The sequence below is a fragment of the Nicotiana sylvestris genome, chromosome 9 (genome assembly GCF_000393655.2).
Source record: "Nicotiana sylvestris chromosome 9, ASM39365v2, whole genome shotgun sequence".
Lineage (NCBI taxonomy): Eukaryota > Viridiplantae > Streptophyta > Magnoliopsida > Solanales > Solanaceae > Nicotiana > Nicotiana sylvestris.
Window position 1 is genome coordinate 158966961 of NC_091065.1, and position 22646 is coordinate 158989606.

General features: G+C 34.7%; 1 protein-coding gene across 1 annotated transcript; it reads left to right on the forward strand.

The window, feature by feature from the left end:
• The first annotated feature begins 10960 nt into the window (after positions 1-10960).
• LOC104218647 (floral homeotic protein APETALA 2) lies at positions 10961-16164 on the forward strand. Its single transcript, XM_009769187.2, has 10 exons — positions 10961-11677; positions 11963-11988; positions 12130-12160; positions 12353-12440; positions 12856-13001; positions 13329-13373; positions 13540-13631; positions 13781-13935; positions 14545-14748; positions 15572-16164. Exons 1-10 carry the CDS (start codon positions 11160-11162, stop codon positions 15761-15763), a joined length of 1497 nt encoding a protein of 498 aa, XP_009767489.1. The 5' UTR covers positions 10961-11159; the 3' UTR covers positions 15764-16164.
• The last annotated feature ends 6482 nt before the right edge of the window (positions 16165-22646 follow it).

Here is a 22646-nt window from a genome sequence, read left to right on the forward strand (position 1 = left end):
CATGAGCAACTAGCCCTTATAGACGGAAAAAGAATGAATGCAGTTTGCCATGGTCAACTTTATCAGAACAGAATTTCAAGAGCCTTCAACAAAAGAGTCAAGCCGAGACAGTTCACACCGGGGCAACTGGTGTTAAAAAAAATTCCCGCATCAAGATGAACCCAAAGGGAAGTTCTCTCCCAACTGGCAGGGTCCATACATGGTTCACCGGGTCCTGACAGGAGGAGCCCTCATACTTGCAGAAATGGACGGAGAAGTCTGGCCAAAACCTATCAACTCAGATGCAGTCAAGCTTTACTATGTGCAATCTTTATGCTTTCCTATATGATAAAAATTGAACTACGCTTGACCTGATTCCCGTTTAAGAGGGGATTCGTAGGCAGCCCTATGGGTTTGGTCACAACTCAATAAAATTTCCATTCCCTCCCCCCACAATTGGAAAATGGGGCAGAATTTTGAGGAGGACCCTCAAAATTCGGAAGTGATTTCAGCCAATCGTCGCAAGCAACGGTCAGAGGCATCAACCCATTAAACTGGGGCAGAATTTTAAGGAGCACCCTCAAAATTCCGTAGCAAGAGAGGTCGCAATGTCTTGAACCACGTTACAGTCGTCGGTTCATCTAAAAGTTTTTTTAATTATATATACTTATGACATATTTTTTACGAAATCATGCATATTTATTACTGAAATTTCCTTGTTTAGCAATGCTACCCCAATGATGCAAACAGTATCACCAGATCAAAGCCGAGTAGATCAAGTAGAGCCAGCGGGGATACGAACTAACCTCCCCCCATAAAACTCATGTTTTTTTAACGCAGGCACTTGGATTACGAAAGCATTAGACGTATTATACACCCACGAGACAAATGTCGTTCAAGAATACAACTCTCAAAACTGTTGCACTTACTCACATTTGCCATCCATACACATCGGTGACATTCCGTGTGACACAATGTTCCCAACAGTCACAATATCACAATCTACTATCAGCTAAGAAAGCTCTGTTACCGCTTGCCACTTTATTTCTTGCATAAGGCTACCATTCTGCCTTCCGAGACTAAACACTGTCTACATCCGCATTTCTGCATTGCATAAGGCTACCATTCTACCTTCTGAGACTAAACGTTGTCTCTATCTGTATTTTCTGCATTGCATGGCTGAAAGATCGCCACCTACTGCATTGCATGGCTGAAAGATCGCCACTTCATCTACATTTGCATGGCTAAAAGATCGCCACTTCATCTACATTTGCATGGCTAAAAGATCGTCCCCTACTGCATTTGCATGGGCTGAAAGATCGCCAAATACTGTACCTCATGTGCTGAAAGATCGCCATCTTATCTACATCGCATGGCTGAAAGATCGCCACATACTGCATTGTATGGTTGAAAGATCACCACCTTATCTACATTTGCATGGCTGAAAGATCGCCAAATACTGCACCTCATGGGCTGAAAGATTGCCACCTTATCTACATCGCATGGCTGAAAGATCACCACCTACTGCATTGCATGGCTGAAAGATCGCCACCTTATCTATATTTGCATGGCTAAAAGATCGTCACCTACTGCATTGCATGGTTGAAAGATCACCACTTTATCTACATTTTCATGGCTGAAAGATCGCCACCTACTGCATTGCATGGCTGAAAGATCGCCACTTTATCTACATTTTCATGGCTGAAAGATCGCCACCTACTGTATTGCATGGCTGAAAGATCTCCCCCTACTGCATTTGCATGGGCTAAAAGATCGCCAAATACTGCACCTCATGGGCTGAAAGATCGCTACTTCATCTACATTTGTATGGCTGGAAGATCGCCCCCTATTGCATTTGCATGGGCTGAAAGATTGCCAAATACTGCACCTCATGGGATGAAAGATCGCCAAATTATCCAAAGGCGTCATCGTTCGGAGGCACCATTTTCATAGCCCGAGAACACCATGTCATGGCATGAGGACCCCTTTTAATCTTTTGCATATCATTATTCAAAGGCATCATGGTTCGGAGGCATCATCCTTATAGCCTGAGAGCATCATTTCATGGCATGCGAATCCTTTATTATACGCTTCATGGCCCAGGACATCATAGTCTAAGGACGTCATCTAACCGTCCAAAGACAACATTCATGGTCCTACATGAATTTGCATCATGTCTAAATTTACGCATAATATATGCTTGTATTGCTTATTTTCAGGTAAACCGGCGAGCAACGACCATCTCGGCAGGAGCGATCCCGCTCCAGCTCCTGCAGCCCTATCAAACCTTCACCATTCACCCCGCCCTGGATATTGCGTCCATTCTCAAAAGTCTCCGCGGCCTAAACCTCTTCAAACCGTTCCGCTCGGTCAAAATTGGTCTTCATATCTTTACCCGACAACTCTTTCATCCTTTCCGGGTAAAGAGGGGTAGCTGTTGATACTAAATTTTTCCCTATATATTTTTAATATTAAAAATACTTTCAAAATAGCATATATATATATATATATGTATATGTATAAGTATGTTCAAATGTTTTATCATTTTTCCTTAATTTTTAAAGATTTTTATACCAACTTATTCCCTATTTTATTCATAAAAACCCAATAATAATTCCCAAAGTTATCATTTTGGTGATTCGTTTATTAGATTCTCATATTTATACTAAAATATAGCTAAGATATTTTTTTCATATTTTTATAAATTGATTTAGTATTTTTAAAGCTAAATTGCATATAATGGCAATATTAGCCTCTTTTAGATTTAATTGTGTTTATATCTATAAAAATTAAGTCCAATATTTTTAATTTGATAATTATGTACTATAAATCATTTTAGCACCTTTAATTTATTTACAAAAATTATTTTATTATTTTTTATAAATCAAATAGGAAAAATTGGCTATTTAAATGTTGGTCTCCTTTTATTTCAATTATAGCCTGATTTGAACCCAATTTGAAGCCCAATTACCCCGACCCAATTGAAATCTGAACCGACCCAAACCCTATCCCATTAAACTACCCCACTTACCCATTTTAGTCCAGGCTGTTGATCCTTCAAGATCAACGACCAATAATCACCCTTTCCTTTTTTTAACCCAAACGACCCCTTCACCCTAACTCATTCCTCACAACATGCCGCCTCTGAAACCCCTCCTATCCCAAATCCTCTCGACAACACCCTCAAACCCTAGCCGTCGCCGCCCTAATCCATGGCCTTCCAAGGTCATTGGAGACCTGTATCAGCCTCACATGGCTTCTACGTGTTCGTTTCTGTGGTCTCATGACCAGATCATGAAGGGACTTGGTCCAGACTTTGCTCGATGACTGTATTCCGGTCGTCTCTGATCTTTCTCCGGCCAGCCATAGCCATTCGAGTCAGACCTTTGACTCTCCTGCTTAGATCAATGGCTTTCAAGGGCTTTCTCGTCACTTGAGGTTCTTCTGAAACCCTAATCTCTAAGATTCTTTCAATTTCATTCAGATCTACTTCAGATCTATATTTGCTTTGAACATCTAAGCATTTTTCTTGAAGTTTCTTTTAAAAACTTTGAACTCTTTACCTTTTCCGATTAGGGTTTTCTTGTTAAGTTATTTCAAAACTTTTCTCTGATTTTTGACATGTTTTGCTATGTTTGCTCGTATTGTCCTTCTATATGAGTTTGCATGATAAAAGTCTTGATTTATTTTGGGGTTTCGGAGTCTATTTGCTAGTATTTGTTTGATTTACTTGTTTATCATCTCTAGACTCGATTGGTGTTGAAAACCCTAATTTTTTGGGTTCATTTGAGTTTATGAGACTATTTGTTGTTTGATTTACTTGTTTATCATCTCTAGACTCAATTGGTGTTGAAAACCCTAATTTCTTTTGGGTTCATTCGAGTCTCTGAAGCAGTCTGCTAAGTATTTGTGTAATCTATTTGTTCATCATCTTTAAACTCGATTGGCTTCGAAAACCCTAATTTCTTTGGGGTCTATTCGAGTTTCTGAAACTGCTAGTGCAATTCATTTGTGTGAAATTGTTCGACTTGATTTGAAATTCCTTTGTTTCAGCATCTCTTTTCTTTATATGATTCCTTTGGTTCTGGGTTCTTACTATCTTTGAAACTCGACTATGCTTTTTAGAAGGGTTTTTCACTTGACCCTTTGCATGCTTCTGATACTCTATCTTTTTCTCTACTACTAAGTTAATGAAACTTGACCTACGTGACTATCATGTTTCGAATGTTTGCTGTCTACTAACTTTGTGCTATTATTGCATGCTGTTTCCTTTTGCCAATAGTTTGGCCTCGCATGTCCAATGTTTGTGCACTCTATTTATATGCTGAGTTTCCTTCTTTGATTGACCTTCAATTGTGTGACTGATTTCAAACTTTTCTTTTGTGAAAATCTGATTTCACTCGCTTGTTAAGGTTAATTGATTTCTTTCCTTGTTTTGCCTTAATGAATCCTTTCCAAAACAAGTATATTCCTGTACTTAGACTTAATCACTTACTCAATTGTTTTACTACTTCTTTTATGGCAATAATCAGTCTGCCTATAAATTGATTTCTTTCCTTATTTTGAACCTGTCACTGCCCGTTAAGCAAGTGATACCTTAATTAAAGGCAATCACTTATGTAATTGATTCTGAATAGTGATTGTTTCCATGTTTGTGGCTTATTACTTCTCTTTCACTCGTTTTCAAAAAGCTATAAATAACATGTACTTCTTTTCTTTCAATGACACGAACACAAGACATAAAATACTTGAGTTCAGACACACACTCCACTAAAATCTCTCTCTTTTCTCTGTTGTTACTTATATTGTTGCCTTACCTAGCCGGCTGAAAGCCAAGGCTAGGCTGTGGGAAACCTGCTTATTTTTCTCTGCATTTACATTTTACTGGTATGTTTTAATTAAGCTTCTGCACCAACAACAACATGTTTCTTTATTGTCTCTTTCATCCTTGTTTGTCCCCTGTTTGTATTTAACCTAGTACCATTATTAAACATGATTTAATCTGCTCTTTCCTGTTATGAATTAATGTTTTGTCCACTACTTACTATAACTTGTGAATTCTAAATCCTCACCCCAATGTGTTTAATACTTGTATTTGGTTTGGGGCATGACAACATTGGACCTTGCTGTGCATGACCCAAACCTGATTCCCCTGGGATCATAACCTCCATGTTTCCTCCAGATGTTATGTGTTCTGATTGGTTTATAAGCATGTCAGCACCTTCTATTGCTGTGCATGCCCAAAACTGATCCATGCCTAAGTGCATGGGCTCCTTGCAATGGATTCCTAACCCCTGACCCCCCTTTGTATGAAGTTATTAACTCTATGTGTTATTGATTACTGTCTCTTTATCACCCTTTACCCCTCTCCTTTATCCCCTAAGTTTTTAAACTCTGTTCCTGCACTTTCACTATTCTCTTACAACTTAAGTTCTGCCCTTCTTGTGTGAGCCTTGCCTTGGGACCCATGAGCTCCCTTTAAACTTGGACATATAAGGGCTAGCACTTCCACACTGCACTCATCTCTATTCTGGTTATGTAACTTGGGTGTGAGCACTGCCCGGGGTCTTATTGAGACCCTTAGGGAACTTTGACATACTCAAGTCTGAGAAAGGCTTTGAATCAATGGCATTTGAGGTGGTTTATTCCATAACTCAGAGAGGAAGTCAAGAATCAGGCTTCCTCTGGTTGTAACTTTTCTTTGAACTTTTCTAGTGTAATTCATTATTTCTGGTTTGTAATAATTTGTAATAAACACTTGAGGCTGGCTAGTGAAAAGGGTTGGGTAATCATGTATGCTCAAGGGTAGAAAGCATGTCTATATGACTTTTTCTTTTTATTCTGCGTGTTCAATTCTACATTTCAGACACCATGTCTATAGGGTTTGATTTAATTTCTTCACGACCAATTTCACATCTAGATAACCTGCCTATAGGACTTATTTATAATTCTTCCTGTTTGTGGTCACTTAGATATCATATTTTAGGTTCTAAACGGCTATAAGTAAGTATCATGTTCATAAGGTTGAAATCAATATAATATATAGAAATCATGCCTATAGGGATTCCCAAGAAAATCATGTTCGTTTACGTTAACATTCAATGTTAGATATCATGCCTATAGGGATTCCCAAGAAAATCATGTTCGTTTCCATTAACATTCAATGTTAGATATCATGCCTATAGGGATTAAAAACAGCAAATATTAGATACCATCGCCTACAGAATCTGAAACTGGTTCAATTTCAAATCAGTTCGATTCCGAACCAGTTTTAAACAACTTTCCTTCTTTATTTAACGAGGTTTAGCAAGTATGCCTATCGGATCCCAGACCATTCGTTTTAAGTTGTTACTGCTTTGCCACACTTTGAATCAATAAATAGATACCATGTTCCTAAGAGCTCAACTAAACACTTAGGCAAGGGTTAGGTAATAACAACAATAAAATTTGAATCCGCTTTTGTTAGTTGCTACAACCAGCAGGCATGCCTGATTCGGACTTCTTATCTGAGTTATATAATAAACTGATCCGCCTTAATAATTAAACTCCCCTCATCTTTAGTATTTTAATCAAACCTAAAAAGTATGTGCAAGTAATGCTATTTATGTGTTTTTTTGTTTGAGGAGGAATACATGAGCCTTTATCTGTTTATATGCTTCCCCAACATGCAGTATTATGTGTTTTTTATGTCACCTTAGATTTTTTCCTTTTGAAACCAAAATCAGCCTAATATCCCTCCCTTTTAGGAATAGTAGTCGTAAGCTCCTCTGGGACTGATAGAAATGGGACGGGTAATAACATGCAATAGTGATCGAGACCAATCCGTGCTTTAAATACCTTAACAGGGTGGGAAGTGTAGATATGAATATGATTGCCGGTGCGCTAATACCACGTGTATCCCCTCTTTTGAGAAGTGTCATACCGGGTATCGCTTTGATCTGATCCATATTAAATACAAACCTAGGACCCCTTTACATTCATGAACATGCTTAGTTATAACTCTTTCAAAACTTTGTTTTATTTTATTATTTCTAAACACCTGTGTATTTAAAATCACCTCTTGTGTGAGCCTTGTTTGTTTACTTGTTAATTGCAGAAATTTACAATCAACTGTTTGGCCGGGAACTACACTAGTGGATCCTGAGGGGTACCTAACACCTTCCCCTTAGGATAATTTCAAGCCCTTACCCTATCTCTGGTTATTCAAACGAATTTAGAATTAAACCTTATTTGTGTCCTAATGCACCCTAAATCATTAGGTGGCGACTCTTCAAATTGCAAAACCCAATTCCCAAAAGGAACGAGTTGTCCCATACCAAATGTCATAAATCCGATTTCGCGAGAAAAAGGGGGTGTGGTTGCTCATTCACCGGTGGTGACAAGTTTAAATCAAGGCAAGCTCTTTCATCAGGAATTTGTCCGGCAAAAACTGCTCCAGAATAACCGCCCAATGACTGGGGGTTATCCCTACTATGCACACCCTCATTATTGGGAACGTCTTCAACCTTGACATACATTTCAAACAATTTTATTACAATAAATTCCCTGTATTCATCCGGAATCCGCAAAAAATCTCTAAGAGTTTCATCATCTTCGATGTTAAATTCAGAATAATAAGCAAACCCCAGCGGAGTTACAGAATATGGAAATCTATCGGTTACTTTAAGGTTCACCGAACATTTCTTCACACTCATTTTTTTACGTAACAACAATACCAAATTATCGTACTCCATTGTAAGCGGCAATTTAACATGACACTGTGGAGGTGAACTATACCTCACAAAGTTATTCTCTATTACAATCTCACCCCCCCCCCCCCAATATAATGAAACCACTTATTTTTGACTCTTTAGACATTATAAAAAAATGCTTGATAAGAAGAAGAGAAGTATGAACAGAAGTTTGAAGGAAAGTTTTGAATGATTTTTCATAAAATCCTAACGCCTTTAAATAACGCAAGTCCTAGCTTGGGGTGAAGAACTTTTTTATGTAAAGCACAGTATAATACCACGTTTTATGTATTTGAATTATTGTTATGTCAGTTATCCGCAGAACACTTATTGGTGGGCCCAAAAATTAGTGTAAACCGCAGTATGTTTTAGTAAAACATAATATAATACTACGTTTTATACTAAAAATAATTATTTATGTCAGTCTTGCAGAACACTTATTATTGGTGGGCCCAAATTGAAGTAAAACGCAGTATAATACTACATTTTCCTAAAACGTAGTACTATACTGCGTTTTCCTATAAAAAAAATTAATTTTTTAGTAAAACACAGTTATACTGTGTTTTATTTTAACGGCTAACTTTCCGTTAAACTAAAACGCGGTATAATACTGCGTTTTAGTTAGAAATGTAATTCTTTTTAACTATATAAACGTATTTTGAGTTAAAAAATCCATTATTTCAGTTTCACCCGAAACAGACAATACTATATACAGTACATAATGTAGAGAATAGAAACATGAGTTAAGAAACAAGAAAAAAATAGTACTAGGAATGACTGAGCAAGAGGGGGAAAAAGGAGTTTCTAGGTATTCCAGCATCCAAGGCGGCTCTAGGGTAAGGCAAGCGAAGCCCTTGCCTTAGGCCCCCAAATAATTAAGACCCCAAAAATAAAAACTGATATTATATTATTATATAATATATACTTCATAATTTATATTTATATAATTATTAATAAAAATTTCAAATTTTAATAATTTTTAACATTTGGTAGACGTAATATATCTACCTTCTCATCAATTTTATTTTTCTTTCTTTATGTATAGTCTTTTTTATGCTTCTTACGATTTTACTTTCTAATTTCAATTCCAATTCTCTAAATTAACTATTTCTTTTTGTCACATTTGATTGATCCACACACTAGAAAGCAAGTTCTTTTGTGTCTCATCTTTTTTAACTAAGAAATCCCTGAGGCAAATATTGCAAGGTTCAAAACATGATGAATAATGGGCTCACCCTTTACCATTTTCATTTAAGGGAAGCATTCAATACCATATGACGTGCGCCTAACTCATACATCATGATTTGTGCTCTCACCACTATATCAACGTCATCAAGTTTTTTTTTTGTATCTCAATATTATATGAATTTTATAAAAGACGTTTCAGGGTCTTTTTAATATATTTTGGTTTAGGTCATCAGTTCTGTTAAGCCGCCCCTCATTGACAATCAACAATTATTTACAGACTACTGCCCCATTATAAACGTACTTTTCAACCAACTTCATTCACATTTGATAACTGAATGACAAACTCGCTGCCTTTAATGCTCTTGTCATAGTTGCCTTATTTTAAGTAAGACCCTATAAATTTTATTGAGAATGTACGGGGCGGATAAGTGGCTCTAGTAGAAGACTAGTAAAGCTTTGATTTAGGTCCCCCAAAATTGTTAATAATGGATTTCATAATTTTATTTCAAATTAGACAATATTAATGTTTGTAAAAAAATAAAAAAGTAACAAAAAAAGTTGTAAAAAAGAAAGAAAGGTGTCTACTCTTAAACAGTAAAAATATTTTTTAAACTTTGAATTAAACTACTTAAATCTTTATATTAGTAAATATATTTTTTACAACAACATCAAAGGTAACATATCGCAAATACATGTCTAATATCTCATTTATTTAAATTTTCCTTTTTAATATAAATAATAATATTACTATGTGAAGTTAAAAACTTTATGTCATTTAAGAAGATATTCTATAAACAACAAGTATGAAAAAAATGGCAAGATTAATTTTTTTGCATATATGTGTGGATACGTACTAATAGAAAAAATATAGGGCTCTTATTAAAATTTGGCTTTAGGCCACCAATTTTACGCAGCCGCCCTTGCCAGCATCCATTTTATTGTATGAGATATTGTTTATTTAGCCTGTCTCTAAAAATGATGCATTCTTATGGTTAAATTTTTTACCTTTAAATTTTTCCATTTTCCATGGTACTTTTGATACGGGTATTTTTCTTTTAGAAAATTAGAAGATAATGCATTTGTACCAATAAATGTGATTCTATATCCTTCTTAGTATGTTAAAAAAGAAATGATCATTTTCTAAATTAAAAATATTTTAATTTAAATTTTTTATTTTACGGTCACACTAATGTTATAACATATTTAAATTTTAAATTTTATAACCACACGAATATTATAATATACTATATAAAATATTCAAAAAAAAATTACTCCATCTTCTTACTTAAACAGGGAAAATTTTATTTTGTGTCTTATACAACTGACAATAGTTGTATGAGACAACTTTTTTGTCTTACAGTTTTGTGGACCCAAAAGTGTAAGATTGAGGTCCACAAATTTATGAGACAAAAAAGAGCCTCATACAACTATTGTCAGTTGTATGATACACAAAATAAAACTTCTCCTTAAACATGATCACATAACATCAAGGGGAAGGGGGCGGGGCAAAGTTGGGTTGAGGAATTGGGATCTAGTCATCTAGCTAGAACTAGGGGGTGGCCGGTGAGTGCTTTTATTAACGTTTTTTTTTTCCGGCTTATTCTTCCCAAACTAGCCTCGTCTACTACTGTATTAGCAGCTAAAAGATGAATGTGAATAGCACCCACAAAAACAAAACAAAAAATCTACTAATACTACTAGGACAACTTCCAACTAGTTAATAGAGGAGACATATCTATCATCTCTCTTCTGAAAACCTTTCCTCAACAACTTAACATCTCTATAAGTCGTACGTTTTCACGTTCATTCAATTCTCAGCAAAAAATCTTCACTTTTTTTTTCTCCATTTCCTATTCAACTCTTCCATACACATCCATTTAGACAAACGTGCAAAACAGGTCATAAGAATATTTATAGGTTAGGCAGAAACTAAAAACTAGTTTTTGTACAAACCATAGCCATAGCAATAAGAGCTATAACTACCCCTTTTTCTACCCCTTTCACGGCAACCATTCATTCTTGATTTGTCTATATATCGCCTTCATTACACTGAATCTAATTCTGACATTTAGATTCTTACCATTGAACCCGTTGCATAGTTTAATATTTGGCAATTTTTTAGTGATTTCACATTTATTTTCATATTCTTATATCAAAATATTGTGTTCAGTTAAACCATTAATTATACTCTCCTTCCTCCTCCGGACCTTATAAGGAGATCAGTAACTTTGCGTTCTTAGCTTATTTGTGTTATAGGAAAAAATGTGGAATCTAAACGATTCTCCCAATCGAAGAATGGAAGATGAATCAGAAGAAGGTTGTTCTTCTCCCATTGAACTTGATGAGAAAGGTAAACGGGTCGGATCGGTCTCAAATTCAAGTTCATCAGCTTTGGTTATTGAGGAAGGTAATAATTCCGAGGAAGAAGAAGATGGTGAAAAAGGTAAGAAAAAGAGAAATACACCTAGTAAAATATTTGGGTTTTCAGTTAACGATGACAACTTCTCGTCGGAGAGTGAACCGCCGGTTACTCGGCAGTTTTTTCCGGTTGATGAGTCAGAAATGGGAGGTGGGTCCATAAATTTTCCGAGGGCTCAATGGGCTGGAGTTAAATTTTGCCAATCGGAGCCACGTGGCAACACTATAGTGGGAAACCCTACAGTAACTCAGCAGCAACAACAGCCAATTAAAAAGAGCCGCCGTGGACCACGGTCTAGGAGTTCACAGTACCGTGGTGTTACCTTTTACCGGCGGACTGGCCGGTGGGAGTCACACATATGGTTAGTATCAGTTTTTTTTTCTTTTCTGACAATGTATCTTTATGCCGGACAGTATGGAGAATTTTTACTCTGTTCGATTAAGTTGACTCTAATATGATGACCTAGAGAACGGAATAAATAACTCACTAAAATCGGTTACTTAAATTCACAATATAATTTTTTCTATTGTCAGTGTATATAATTTAAAAATTTTCCTAATATTGTTCATTAACATTTTCTCCTATTGTTCATGTCCCAGCTGAATTTTATTTATCCAGACTTAATTTCTTTGCTAATTTGGTGCAGGGATTGTGGGAAACAAGTTTATCTAGGTAAGTTTTTTTTTTTCAAATTTTTTAATTAAATTGAAGTTTTTAAATGTATCAAGATTCTTTTGCTATTGTTTATGTTCTTGAAGATCAATCTGATATTGGTGAACGGGGGTTTATTTTCCTCGGGTATCATCTGTGTAGGTGGATTTGATACGGCACATGCAGCAGCACGGTGAGCTCTTGGTTCTTGGCTGTAAATTTTGCAATTTTCTTTGTCTTCGAGATAAAGGATATATTTGGTACGACGGAAGTTAGTTTGAACGTGTCTCGTATGAGAAATATTTGACTTCCGTCGTACCAAATACATCCAAAAATTAAAAATTAAATGTTTTGGAGAATTAAGATTGGGATTGTTGTGTTACAGTGCATATGATAGAGCAGCAATCAAGTTCCGGGGAGTGGAGGCAGACATAAACTTTAACTTGGAGGATTACGAGGCAGAATTAAAACAGGTAGGTCATGATCAGACACAAATTCAGAATTTAAACTTGATGAATTTAATTCTTGAGATTTTTATTCTCAACTTAATTATTGCACATTTTAAATTATAAGTAAGTTACAAATTTTTTAAAAGTTAAGTGATTTATTCCATATATATTTATATTGCGTATCCAGAACTTAAACTCTATCGGCCTCTAATCGAGTGCGGCAGACTAAAAAAGCATGCCTATGTTTGAGTCTGTCTGGTTGGAGTACTTCAGATTTCACACTTGCCTTGTCATAAACAGTTGCCTACCTTATCATCAACAGTAGTTTGCTTCACATTTTTGGTGTCAAAATTTAGTGGACACAATGAAATTGGAAACGTAACTGTTGACATTCTTTTTTTTCTCAACAATTTGTTTATCTTTTTGGGGTATGTTACAGATGACCAATCTAACCAAGGAAGAATTTGTGCATGTACTGAGGAGACAAAGTACTGGTTTTCCTAGAGGAAGCTCCAAGTATAGAGGTGTCACTTTGCATAAATGTGGTAGATGGGAGGCTAGAATGGGACAGTTCTTAGGCAAAAAGTAAAATAACTTATCCTCATTTCATTTTATTTGGTACGAATGAAAAATAGGAAAATATTTAACAAAGAAAACTTTGTTTTGCTATCGAACATTTTTCTAAAATATAGAAACTATTTCAATGGATTACTAGAGGAAAACATACAAGTGAAGAAAGTCATTTTTTTTCCTTTTTAATTGGTTAAACTAATTTTTAGTGTTTGATTACTAGAAAATTACTCATTTTCTGAAAAATATTTTTTCCTCGTACCAAAGACACCCTTTTGTCAATTAATATTCCATTCCTTGCTTGCTATATTGACTTTTCATTATTGAATTATTTTCGAACAGGTACGTTTATTTGGGCCTCTTTGATACTGAAGTTGAAGCTGCCAGGTGTGTAATTGCAGTGCCTAATTTATTCTTTTTCTCTACTATTAATTAGTTGTATTTTTTTCGCTAAATAAAACTACTACTACTAACTTATTAGAGGGTGAGGGCCTTTAAGTATTTTTCAATGTTGGGAGCTAAAGTTTACACTCTTTACTTTGTTCTTTAATAGGGCTTATGATAAAGCTGTTATCAAGTGTAATGGGAAGGATGCAGTTACTAACTTTGATCGTAGCATTTATGAAAATGAACTTAACTCAACTGGTAAATTACTCTTTTATTTGTTAGCTTTTCATTCGGTCTCGGTCTCTGCTTAAATATTGCAACATATTATTTACACTGGCAGTATATATAAACTAATTATTTTTGAAGTAAAAGCTTACGCAAAGCATTGATAAATGTACTTTTTCCAGAACCTGCCGATAATGCAGCCGACCACAATCTTGACTTAAGCTTAGGAGGTTCAAACTCAAAGGAAAGCAGCCGAGAAATAGGGGACAATAAGGGGCAAAATTCATCATCTTTGCAGTTAGATGCCCATTGGCGGCACCAAGAGTCGAGGTCTAAGGTACATACATAATATTACTAGCTTTACTTCTTGCATTATTTACGGTATACGCGCTGACGGCAAGAACCAGATTCAACATTTGAAGTTTATGGATTCTTACAAGACTATAACAACTTTAACAATAATTACTGGATTCTCAATGAAAATTTTAATAGATATTTGATAAATTTCTTAATATATATATGTGGTATGGGCAAAAATTTCTGGCTTTACAGGAACCCATACGTTACATTCTTGATCTCCCTCTGATGGCCATAGGCAAAGTTAGAAGCCGAAGTACGGGTTTGGCCGAACTAAGTGATTTTTGTCCAAACTCTATATGTATTAAGATATTAACTTTCATTATGTACAAAATGAAATTCAGAACCGAATTACTAACATCTTATGTCGCTATCCTAGAATTTAGAACCCATAAAATTTAAATTCTGACTTCGTTTCTGTTGACGACTACTTCATTTTTGATATTTCAAACTTCGTTTGCGTCCTATCAAATGATTATGAGGTTTTCTTTTGAACTGGCGTATATATTGAAATCGAGTATTATCATATGTGACTCTTTTTGTAGTAGTATTTAAAAAATCGTATATATCAAGATTTAATTTCATGCAGCTACCTAGTCCAATCGGTTTTGATGGCCAAAGAAGAGATGGGTATAATGAAACTGAAACCTTGCAGCTCTTGAGCCAAACGCATCTAAATATTCCAGGCTCTTTGCAGCCTAATATTAATGAAATGCAAAGAATTGGCCAATTTATTAGAGATGGTGAATCCCATATGGTTCAAGTGTTTCCACGACAGTTCAGCTCATATCAAGTGAGTTCCCAGTTCTCTATCATTATACAACAGTGGCTGTACATATATGCAAGATTTTGTATATATGTATCCCATATGTTTTTAAAACTTGTCTAAATTATTGTACAATACTTGCTGTCGTCATTCTCAAATGTTGTTTGACTCAATCAAAAATAGGTGTCAGTTTAGGGAATCAAGAAGGTTTTACTTTTCTTTTTACGAAATTTACTCGTACTCCAATAAATAATCTATAGTACAATTTATAAAATCTCCCAAAAAAAAAAATTCCTTCCGGTCCAAAATAAGTGATTTTTTGGTCTTTTTCTTGTGGTCCAAAATAAGTGATTTTTCCAGATTTTAAGAATGAGTTAATTATTTTTTTTCCTACATTGTCTTTGGAGTAAATAGTATTGGAATATGTGTCAGGAGTGTTTATGTGAGATAGTAAAGGTTAATATGGTCAATTTCATTGCTAATTAATGCTAAAATGTGAATTTCTTAATCTGTGTAAAAACATCCAAAAAATCACTTATTTTGAGGAGAGATAGAGAGTTACTTAGTTAATACTCGACTAAATAACCCTTATGAATAATGATAATACAGAATTTCTTAACAAGTATGTCAAAACATACCAGAAAGTAATACAAATTGTTAGACTTGTGTGACACCGTCACCTAAAAAGCAAGTGAAAATATTTTTTGCTTATCAAGTCACATTGAGATTTGAACCCATGATCTCTTATATACTCTAATACCATTTTGAATTGTGCGACTATTTTATTTGAAATTTTAAATTTTTAGAGAGCGCACCTTTGATTACCGAATTATACTATGTCTCAATACAGATTCCGTCTCCAAGCAGCAGTAATGTAGGCCGAATTGGGGGCACAAATTCTCAAGAATGGTACCCTAATAATATTCCTCCTCATATATTTGCAACTGCTGCAGCATCATCAGGATTCCCCCAGCAGATAGTAAGACCTCAAAATTGGTCTCAAAATAATGGCTTTCATCATAATTTTATGAGACCCCCTTAACCATTAATTTTCTCTATTTGCTTTTATAAGCTTTGTAAAGAGTAAAAAGTTGAGCTTCTTTATTAATACTCTCGAAAGAAACAGACAATTGGTAGTAGTATATGTTAACCAGGGTTCTTGATTTTTTGGAACCATGGAAAAAAAAGGGTGGAAAAAAGTTTTGGGAAATGGCAACTCTTTGGAAAAGTAAAGTCTTAATTTTTTGTATTCTTTTTTAATTTATATTTAAATTAAAGTTTTGTTATTGGTCCAAATTAACTGAGGAAAGATTTTCTACTAGATTTCTTCTTGTTGTTTGTTTATTTTTGTCTTTGTTCTTTTGACCTGTGACAAAAGCTGTATTCGTTTAAAAGTTTGTTATATTAATCGAGTAATGACGGAAAGTCGCTGATTCTTGTCCATTTCTCATTTAAGAAAATCCAATGTTCTGTTAGAAAGTATAAACTCATTCATAGTCGATTAGACAAATTAGCTTGTATTTGTGGAGTAATAAACAATAACTCTTGGAAACAAAATAAAAAGAAAATATTGTTTTCTTAGCCTACAATATTGGTACAGTACTAATGAATTCTTGGGAAAAGAAAAGCAAAATAAAAAGTGACCCATAGATGCTCAAATCCAAGATATCTGGAGGGCAATGAGTTAATCGAGAAATAGTCCAAATTTTTTTATGCTAAGTACTGGCACATATATTACCTTCAATTAAAGTGTGAAAGTATAAGTCGCAATAAAATTCCTAATACGTATAAGAACCTTTCTTATGACTAGCAGGTTATATTATTCTTAATGACATGTTTTTATAACTATTGAAATGTAAATAGTATATTTGTGATCACAAGTTTAGCTTCTTTTGGGATGTATTTAAACTTAAAAAAAAAAATTGTACACAATCAAAGACGTTGTATAAAATGATACAGGAGTATAAACGGATGGCAATGAAAGGTCACAGTCGTGGTTGTCCTTTGGCAATTATGTTGAGAGGGACTTAACCTAAACCCTAATGTTTTCAAAGGACGTATTAAAATAGACTATTAATTACTTGTACTATATCTTTCCCATAATAGTACTTCCACTGAAGATTGTACGTAGTACTAAGTAAGAGAAAAAAATATCTTGATGCCTGTGCTTAAACCCTAATTAAGCATTAAAGATTTAATTAATGGATCCAGATGTGAAACAATGATAATCCAACTTCCAATTTTATAGTATATTATAAGTTGAGTGATAGATGAATTTAATAATGAGGTGCATTTTCATCATCTGGGACGTCATCATTGATTTTAATATGTATAATTAAACACTAGAACCTTCCCTTTTTGTTTATTCATATTATTATATAGTCACATGATTATGTATTGGTTAAACAGTGTTAACATTTAATGATTATATAACATAATATAATACTTACAAAGATGCTGATATTATTCGCTCTGTTTTTTAAAATCAGAGAGATGTGAGAGGAGGATGGTGGAGAAAAGAGTCAAAAGAATCACACCTTTATTCCTTTTAGTTAAAAAAAATGTACAATTTAAAATACATCTTGGTTAATGAATATTGTTAGGGGGGTACAAACTACGAAGTTGAGCTGCTTCGATGTTGATTGGTGATCGGTTGATCTATTATTTTGGTGATAGGTTGATCTATTGTTTAGTACCAATTCATAAACCTCCCCTACTTGGTCCAAATTAAATTCTATTTATCGCTTTAACTTTTTTCATGTCCATTAGAAAAATAATAAATACAACATATATTTCCTCCATTTTAAATTATCTATCGCAACAAAACATTAATTTGAAGGAGTTTTGGACTATTTTATCTTTATTTATGTCTTAAGATATAATCCTTCTTCATTGAATATTTATTCTATTTGTGTGTTATCTACATCTTCAAGAACAATTATTATTAAGGATAAATAGGAAAAAAATAATTACTTTTGTCTTGAACATCTAAAATGACATATAAGTTGAGACAATTATTTTTAGAAGTTACCCCTATTTAATATATTTTTTTCCAAAATTTAGCAATATTAAAAAGAACTACTTCTTTAATATTAAGGGTATAATAAAATATAATTACTAGCAAATTTAGTTTTAAAAATACCAAAGTGATAATTATTCTCGCATAATTTTTATTAGTTAATGTGATTGTTAATTTGGGACTGAAGGAGTATGACATAAAAAGTAATTTAGTGCCCTAAACTTTTTTAACCGTCGAGATTCACGGAAGGGTATGATCATGTCTATTATGTCGTCTTACTTTATAGTTATCATGAGAATGTTTTTAGGACTGAAATTGTGACCTTTTTTGTAGCACAATAACAACTTTTAGTGTTGCACACTTTGAAAAATAATAAAGGTTGTCAATCTCTTGCACGATTAGTTAGATTCTTCCCTTTACATAGTCAGTTTTCTTTGCTTTTTAGTTTTTACTATAGCAGTTCACTTTTACTGTTGCCCCTCACCACTCCACCAGTCACCACACAAGTATGCAGCGAGCAAATCGAGTTTGTATGCACAATTTTGTGTGGGGAGGAAGGAATTTTTTTTTCTTTTTTTTTTTCTTTTTTATTTTGGATAGGGGTGTAGGGGTGCTGTTTCGGTAGGAGAGGTGGGTGAAAGTAAGTAAAAACTTGGGGTAAAGGAGGAGCTAGAAGGTAGTCTGTGGGTTAGGTCGAATTCAGTAATTTCGGTAAAATTCTGTATTTATATTAAAATATTCATGATATATGTTCAAATTTAAATTCTTAATTTAATTACTAAACACCTAATGTCGTTACATAATCTTAAAATTTAAATATTATAAAGTTTAAATTCTCTCTCTCCTTCTATTTGGGGGGGGGGGGTAGGGGAGGAAGGAGGAAGGATAACAGGAATCATCGAAACATAAGGTGAAATGCAGGGGTAACAACTAACAAATGTAGATATTTTTCTTTGAGTTTCACGTTACACTGATAAAATAAATATACACTACTAAATCACTTAAAATAAAATTGCAAGTGATTATATAAGAAAAACTAGTAACATAAAGATAAGATAAGTAACATGCGGGCCAACAAGCTAAAATGATCGGATAGCGTAAGAACTCTTTATTAATAGTAAAATTTTTGCTTCTAATATGGGAATTAAAAAGAAAAAAAGGCTTTCCATAATTAAAATTACTTCAACCGTTGGAAATTGTAAAGAGTATTAGCTATTGTTCTTAAATCTTTACTTGAATTAAAGGGAGCGACTCACGTGGATTCATGGACATATCTGTCTTCAGCAACATATATATAGTACCTCTTATTTGACTCAAAAGATATTGAAATATATTCTCATGCGTGGCACGAGGTCGGACGTGAAAAAGGAGAAATGTCAAGGCACAAAACAGCGAAGCAAAGGCATGGAGAGCTTTGGGAAATGGAAGAATTTCAAAAGTTGGATCAGCGTCAAAGTCCGCGTCTAGACGCGAAGGCAGACGCAGATTCCAGCTTCTTCCATCCGAAGTTGGATTGAAAAATTTCGCCCCTCATCAATCCTAAGTGATATAAATACATCTTAAAACACAAATTTTAGGGGGAGGAGACACTACTTTAGGGTTAGACAACACCCTTGGAGGCAAGTATACGCTAGGAGCAAGGAGAAAGATTCAACTACGAGTTTTTCCCCTTCTTTTTTTTCCTATTTTTATTGTTGGTTATGGATTTGAGTATTATGTTTTCATATACTTTTTTGAATAGCTAATTTGTTATCTAGAGTTTTGATAGAACCTTTTATAGGATGAATTCTTATTATGTTTTAATATAATATAGCCTTTGAATTTATCTATTTATTCAACTACGTATCTGTTGCTGTTGATTGAATGGGCATCAATTGACTGTGCCTATTTAGTGTGTACTGCTCGAGAGAGAGTACATATTTAGGTAGTTGTTGAACAACATCACTCCTAACGTATGTGAGAGATCAATACGGAGAGTTTAAAGGCGGGATTAGAGATAACGAAACCTTAGTGCGATCGTAGTGAGAGGTGAATTAGTATCAGCTAGTGTAGTTCGAGAGAATACATCTAGTAAATTGTGGTAGTTGCTCGAGAGAGAATTACGACAACCAAAGTACTCACGATCAGTAGAGAATACTTAGGCGAAAGTATAGAAGACAAGTGAGAAGGATTCCAACAATTGGGAAAATCATAACTCTAGACCTCCTAATCTTTTCTCCAACCCTTATTTTCTTTAGTTGATAAATTTCTATTTCTTTTTGATAATTATTAGTTAATTAGTTTAATTAACTTAAAAGTTATTCGAGCTTGTCCTCTTGGTGATATTGAACAATAGTAGCTAAACCTTAGTTCTCTGTGGGATTCGACTCCAGACTTTTAGACCGGATTATATTTGCATCGACCGCTTATCCTTTTTAGGACTAGAGTTGGGCGTGATCAAATTTTGGCACCGTTGCCGGGGAACTAACGGTGTAGTTATAGCTGTACATATTGCTAGGTTACAAGTTTGAACTTTTATTTTTGTTTTGTTGTATTTGATTTTTTTTAAAATTTTTGTTTTACTTGTTAATTTTAGAAACATGGCATCCTGGAATTATGAGAAATTTGATATTGGTAATTCTACAGTTGATCTTCCTTGTGTGAATCATGGTGGAAGCCACATTGGTCAAAATAGTCTAAATATTCCCGAGAGTGAGTTATGTACACCAATTCAATCTTATGTGTGGAATGTATGTGATATGTGTGGTGGTCGAGATGGTCACTTTCATGGTTGTGCTTATATTTCTTATCTTTCCCCAACCCTTTACATTGGTGGTTCTACTTTTTCTTGTGAAGTTAATAGGAACAAAGAACCCGAGGATGATAACCTAAAAGAGATCAAGGATATGCTAAAGTACTTTGTGGAACAAAATGATGAAAGATAGATGCAGATAGAAAGGCATGATGCTACTATTCGCAACCTGGAGGCACAAATGAGTCAACTAGTGGAAGCATTTAATGCTCAACAAGTCAATATTGGGGATAGTAGTCAAGAAGAGCATGAATTAGACACTGAAATTGAGGTGCTAATGGAGGAGGTTAGAGTAGAACACCAACAATCTATCCAACTAGAATTTGAGGATGCTAATGTTCAAGAAGTAATACTAGAGTCAGCCAAGGACATTAAAGATACAAATTTAGTTGACTCTAGTGTGATTGGTGTAGAGGAGGTCAAAAATCATGAAGTTCATGTATTTGAGCGCGTTGGACCTCATTTCAAACACTTCTCTATATTATGTTCGGATGGTGAAAAGAGAATGGATCTTTACGAGCATAAAAAGGAGTCAAAGGAAGAGGTAGATGAGCCTTATATTTTGAAATTCTCAAGGTCGTCTAGGCAAGGTGAAACTCCTCGGTCGAGAGCCAAAAAATGTATAAGACTTTATCTAATTTTTGGCTCGCAAGAATTTGTACTGCCCCAAGAGCATAATCATAAGCTTGAAGCAAAACTTGGGGTTCAATTAATAAGCTCAAAGTGGAGGCAGAAAGTGATGCACGTCGTGCCGCGACGTAAAATCAAGCGCTTGTTGGGAGGCAACCTAACTTTACTTCTTTATTTTATTTTTTATTATTATTTTTTTAATTGTATTATTTTTGTAGTGTCAATTTTTGATTTTCTAGGAGCATAGAAAGCAAAGCTATTGGAAGGATGCAACAACAAACCAGGTGGTTGGAACTAAGGGTGAGGCACCCGCACGAAGGACCAAGCTTGGGAGAAGTCTGAGTATCCCATGAGTTGTTGATGCTTCAGCCTTTGGCCTACCAGAGAGTTTCTGTCACCCTCTTGTTATTTATGGTGTGCATTGGGGATAATGCACACTTTTAAGTGTGGGGTTAAGAGACTGTTTGGGTAGTTTTCTATGTTAGTTGTATTATTTTATGCGCGTTAAAAAAAAGAAAAAAAAATAGGTAGAAATAATCCCTCTTGGTTTTTCTTATGGCCACGGTTCTTTTCCAAGGGATGACATTTGAACCGAGAAGTAGTTTTTTTTTCAAGTAGAATTTTCAAAAAGTTTTGGACTTTTCCCAATGATGGACTTCCTAGACAGTTTTCTTGAGGGTTTAAAGTTTAAAGAAAAATACAAAAAGATTTTTTTTCAACTGATAATGGAATGGGAAGAACTTGAGTATCTATGCTTTTTGACATATTTTATGTTGGGGCTTAGAGCTGGAGCATTTGCACTGAGTACTTTCTTCTTTATTCTTGTAACCATATGCCTTGAGAATATATGTGTTTCTTTTGACGTTTGGGCTCGTCTATTGACTCCTGTTGTTACTTCCTAGTGTTTGGATTATTTCATGACTGTGCTAGTTGCTTTAACGTGAGAGTGGGGTCTGAGCCATCCCGAGTAAGTCATGTCGCATTGTGTGAGGTGAGATTTTACTTGTACTCCGTGTCATCCCTTGTTAGTCTAGAACTTGCCACGTGTGTGAGTCGAAGCGCAATAAAGTCTTGTGAGTTTAGGAAATGATATAGGCATTTCTTTGATTGATCCTTCAATCTATTTGCCTATCAGTGCTAATAGTATCCGTAGTCAACCCTTTTGAGCCTGTAAACCTTTTCTTTGGCAACCACATTACAAGCTCAACCCCCTTTGTTGTTAATCAAATATTGTTGAACCTTTACCTCCGAAAGCACTTCAGTAGCTAGAAGAGCAAATAAAGAGATTGGGGAACTTTTGAGTGGAACCATATAAAGGCGAAAAAGGTGCACTTGTGTATAAAAAAAATACTACCCAGAAAATACCAAATTAAGGAGACTTATAGAAAAAGAAAAAAAATGAATAACACCTCCAGATCTTTGTCAAGTAAATATCTATATGTTGATGTGCTTAATGAAGAAGGGCGTAAATGTGCATGGTTCCAT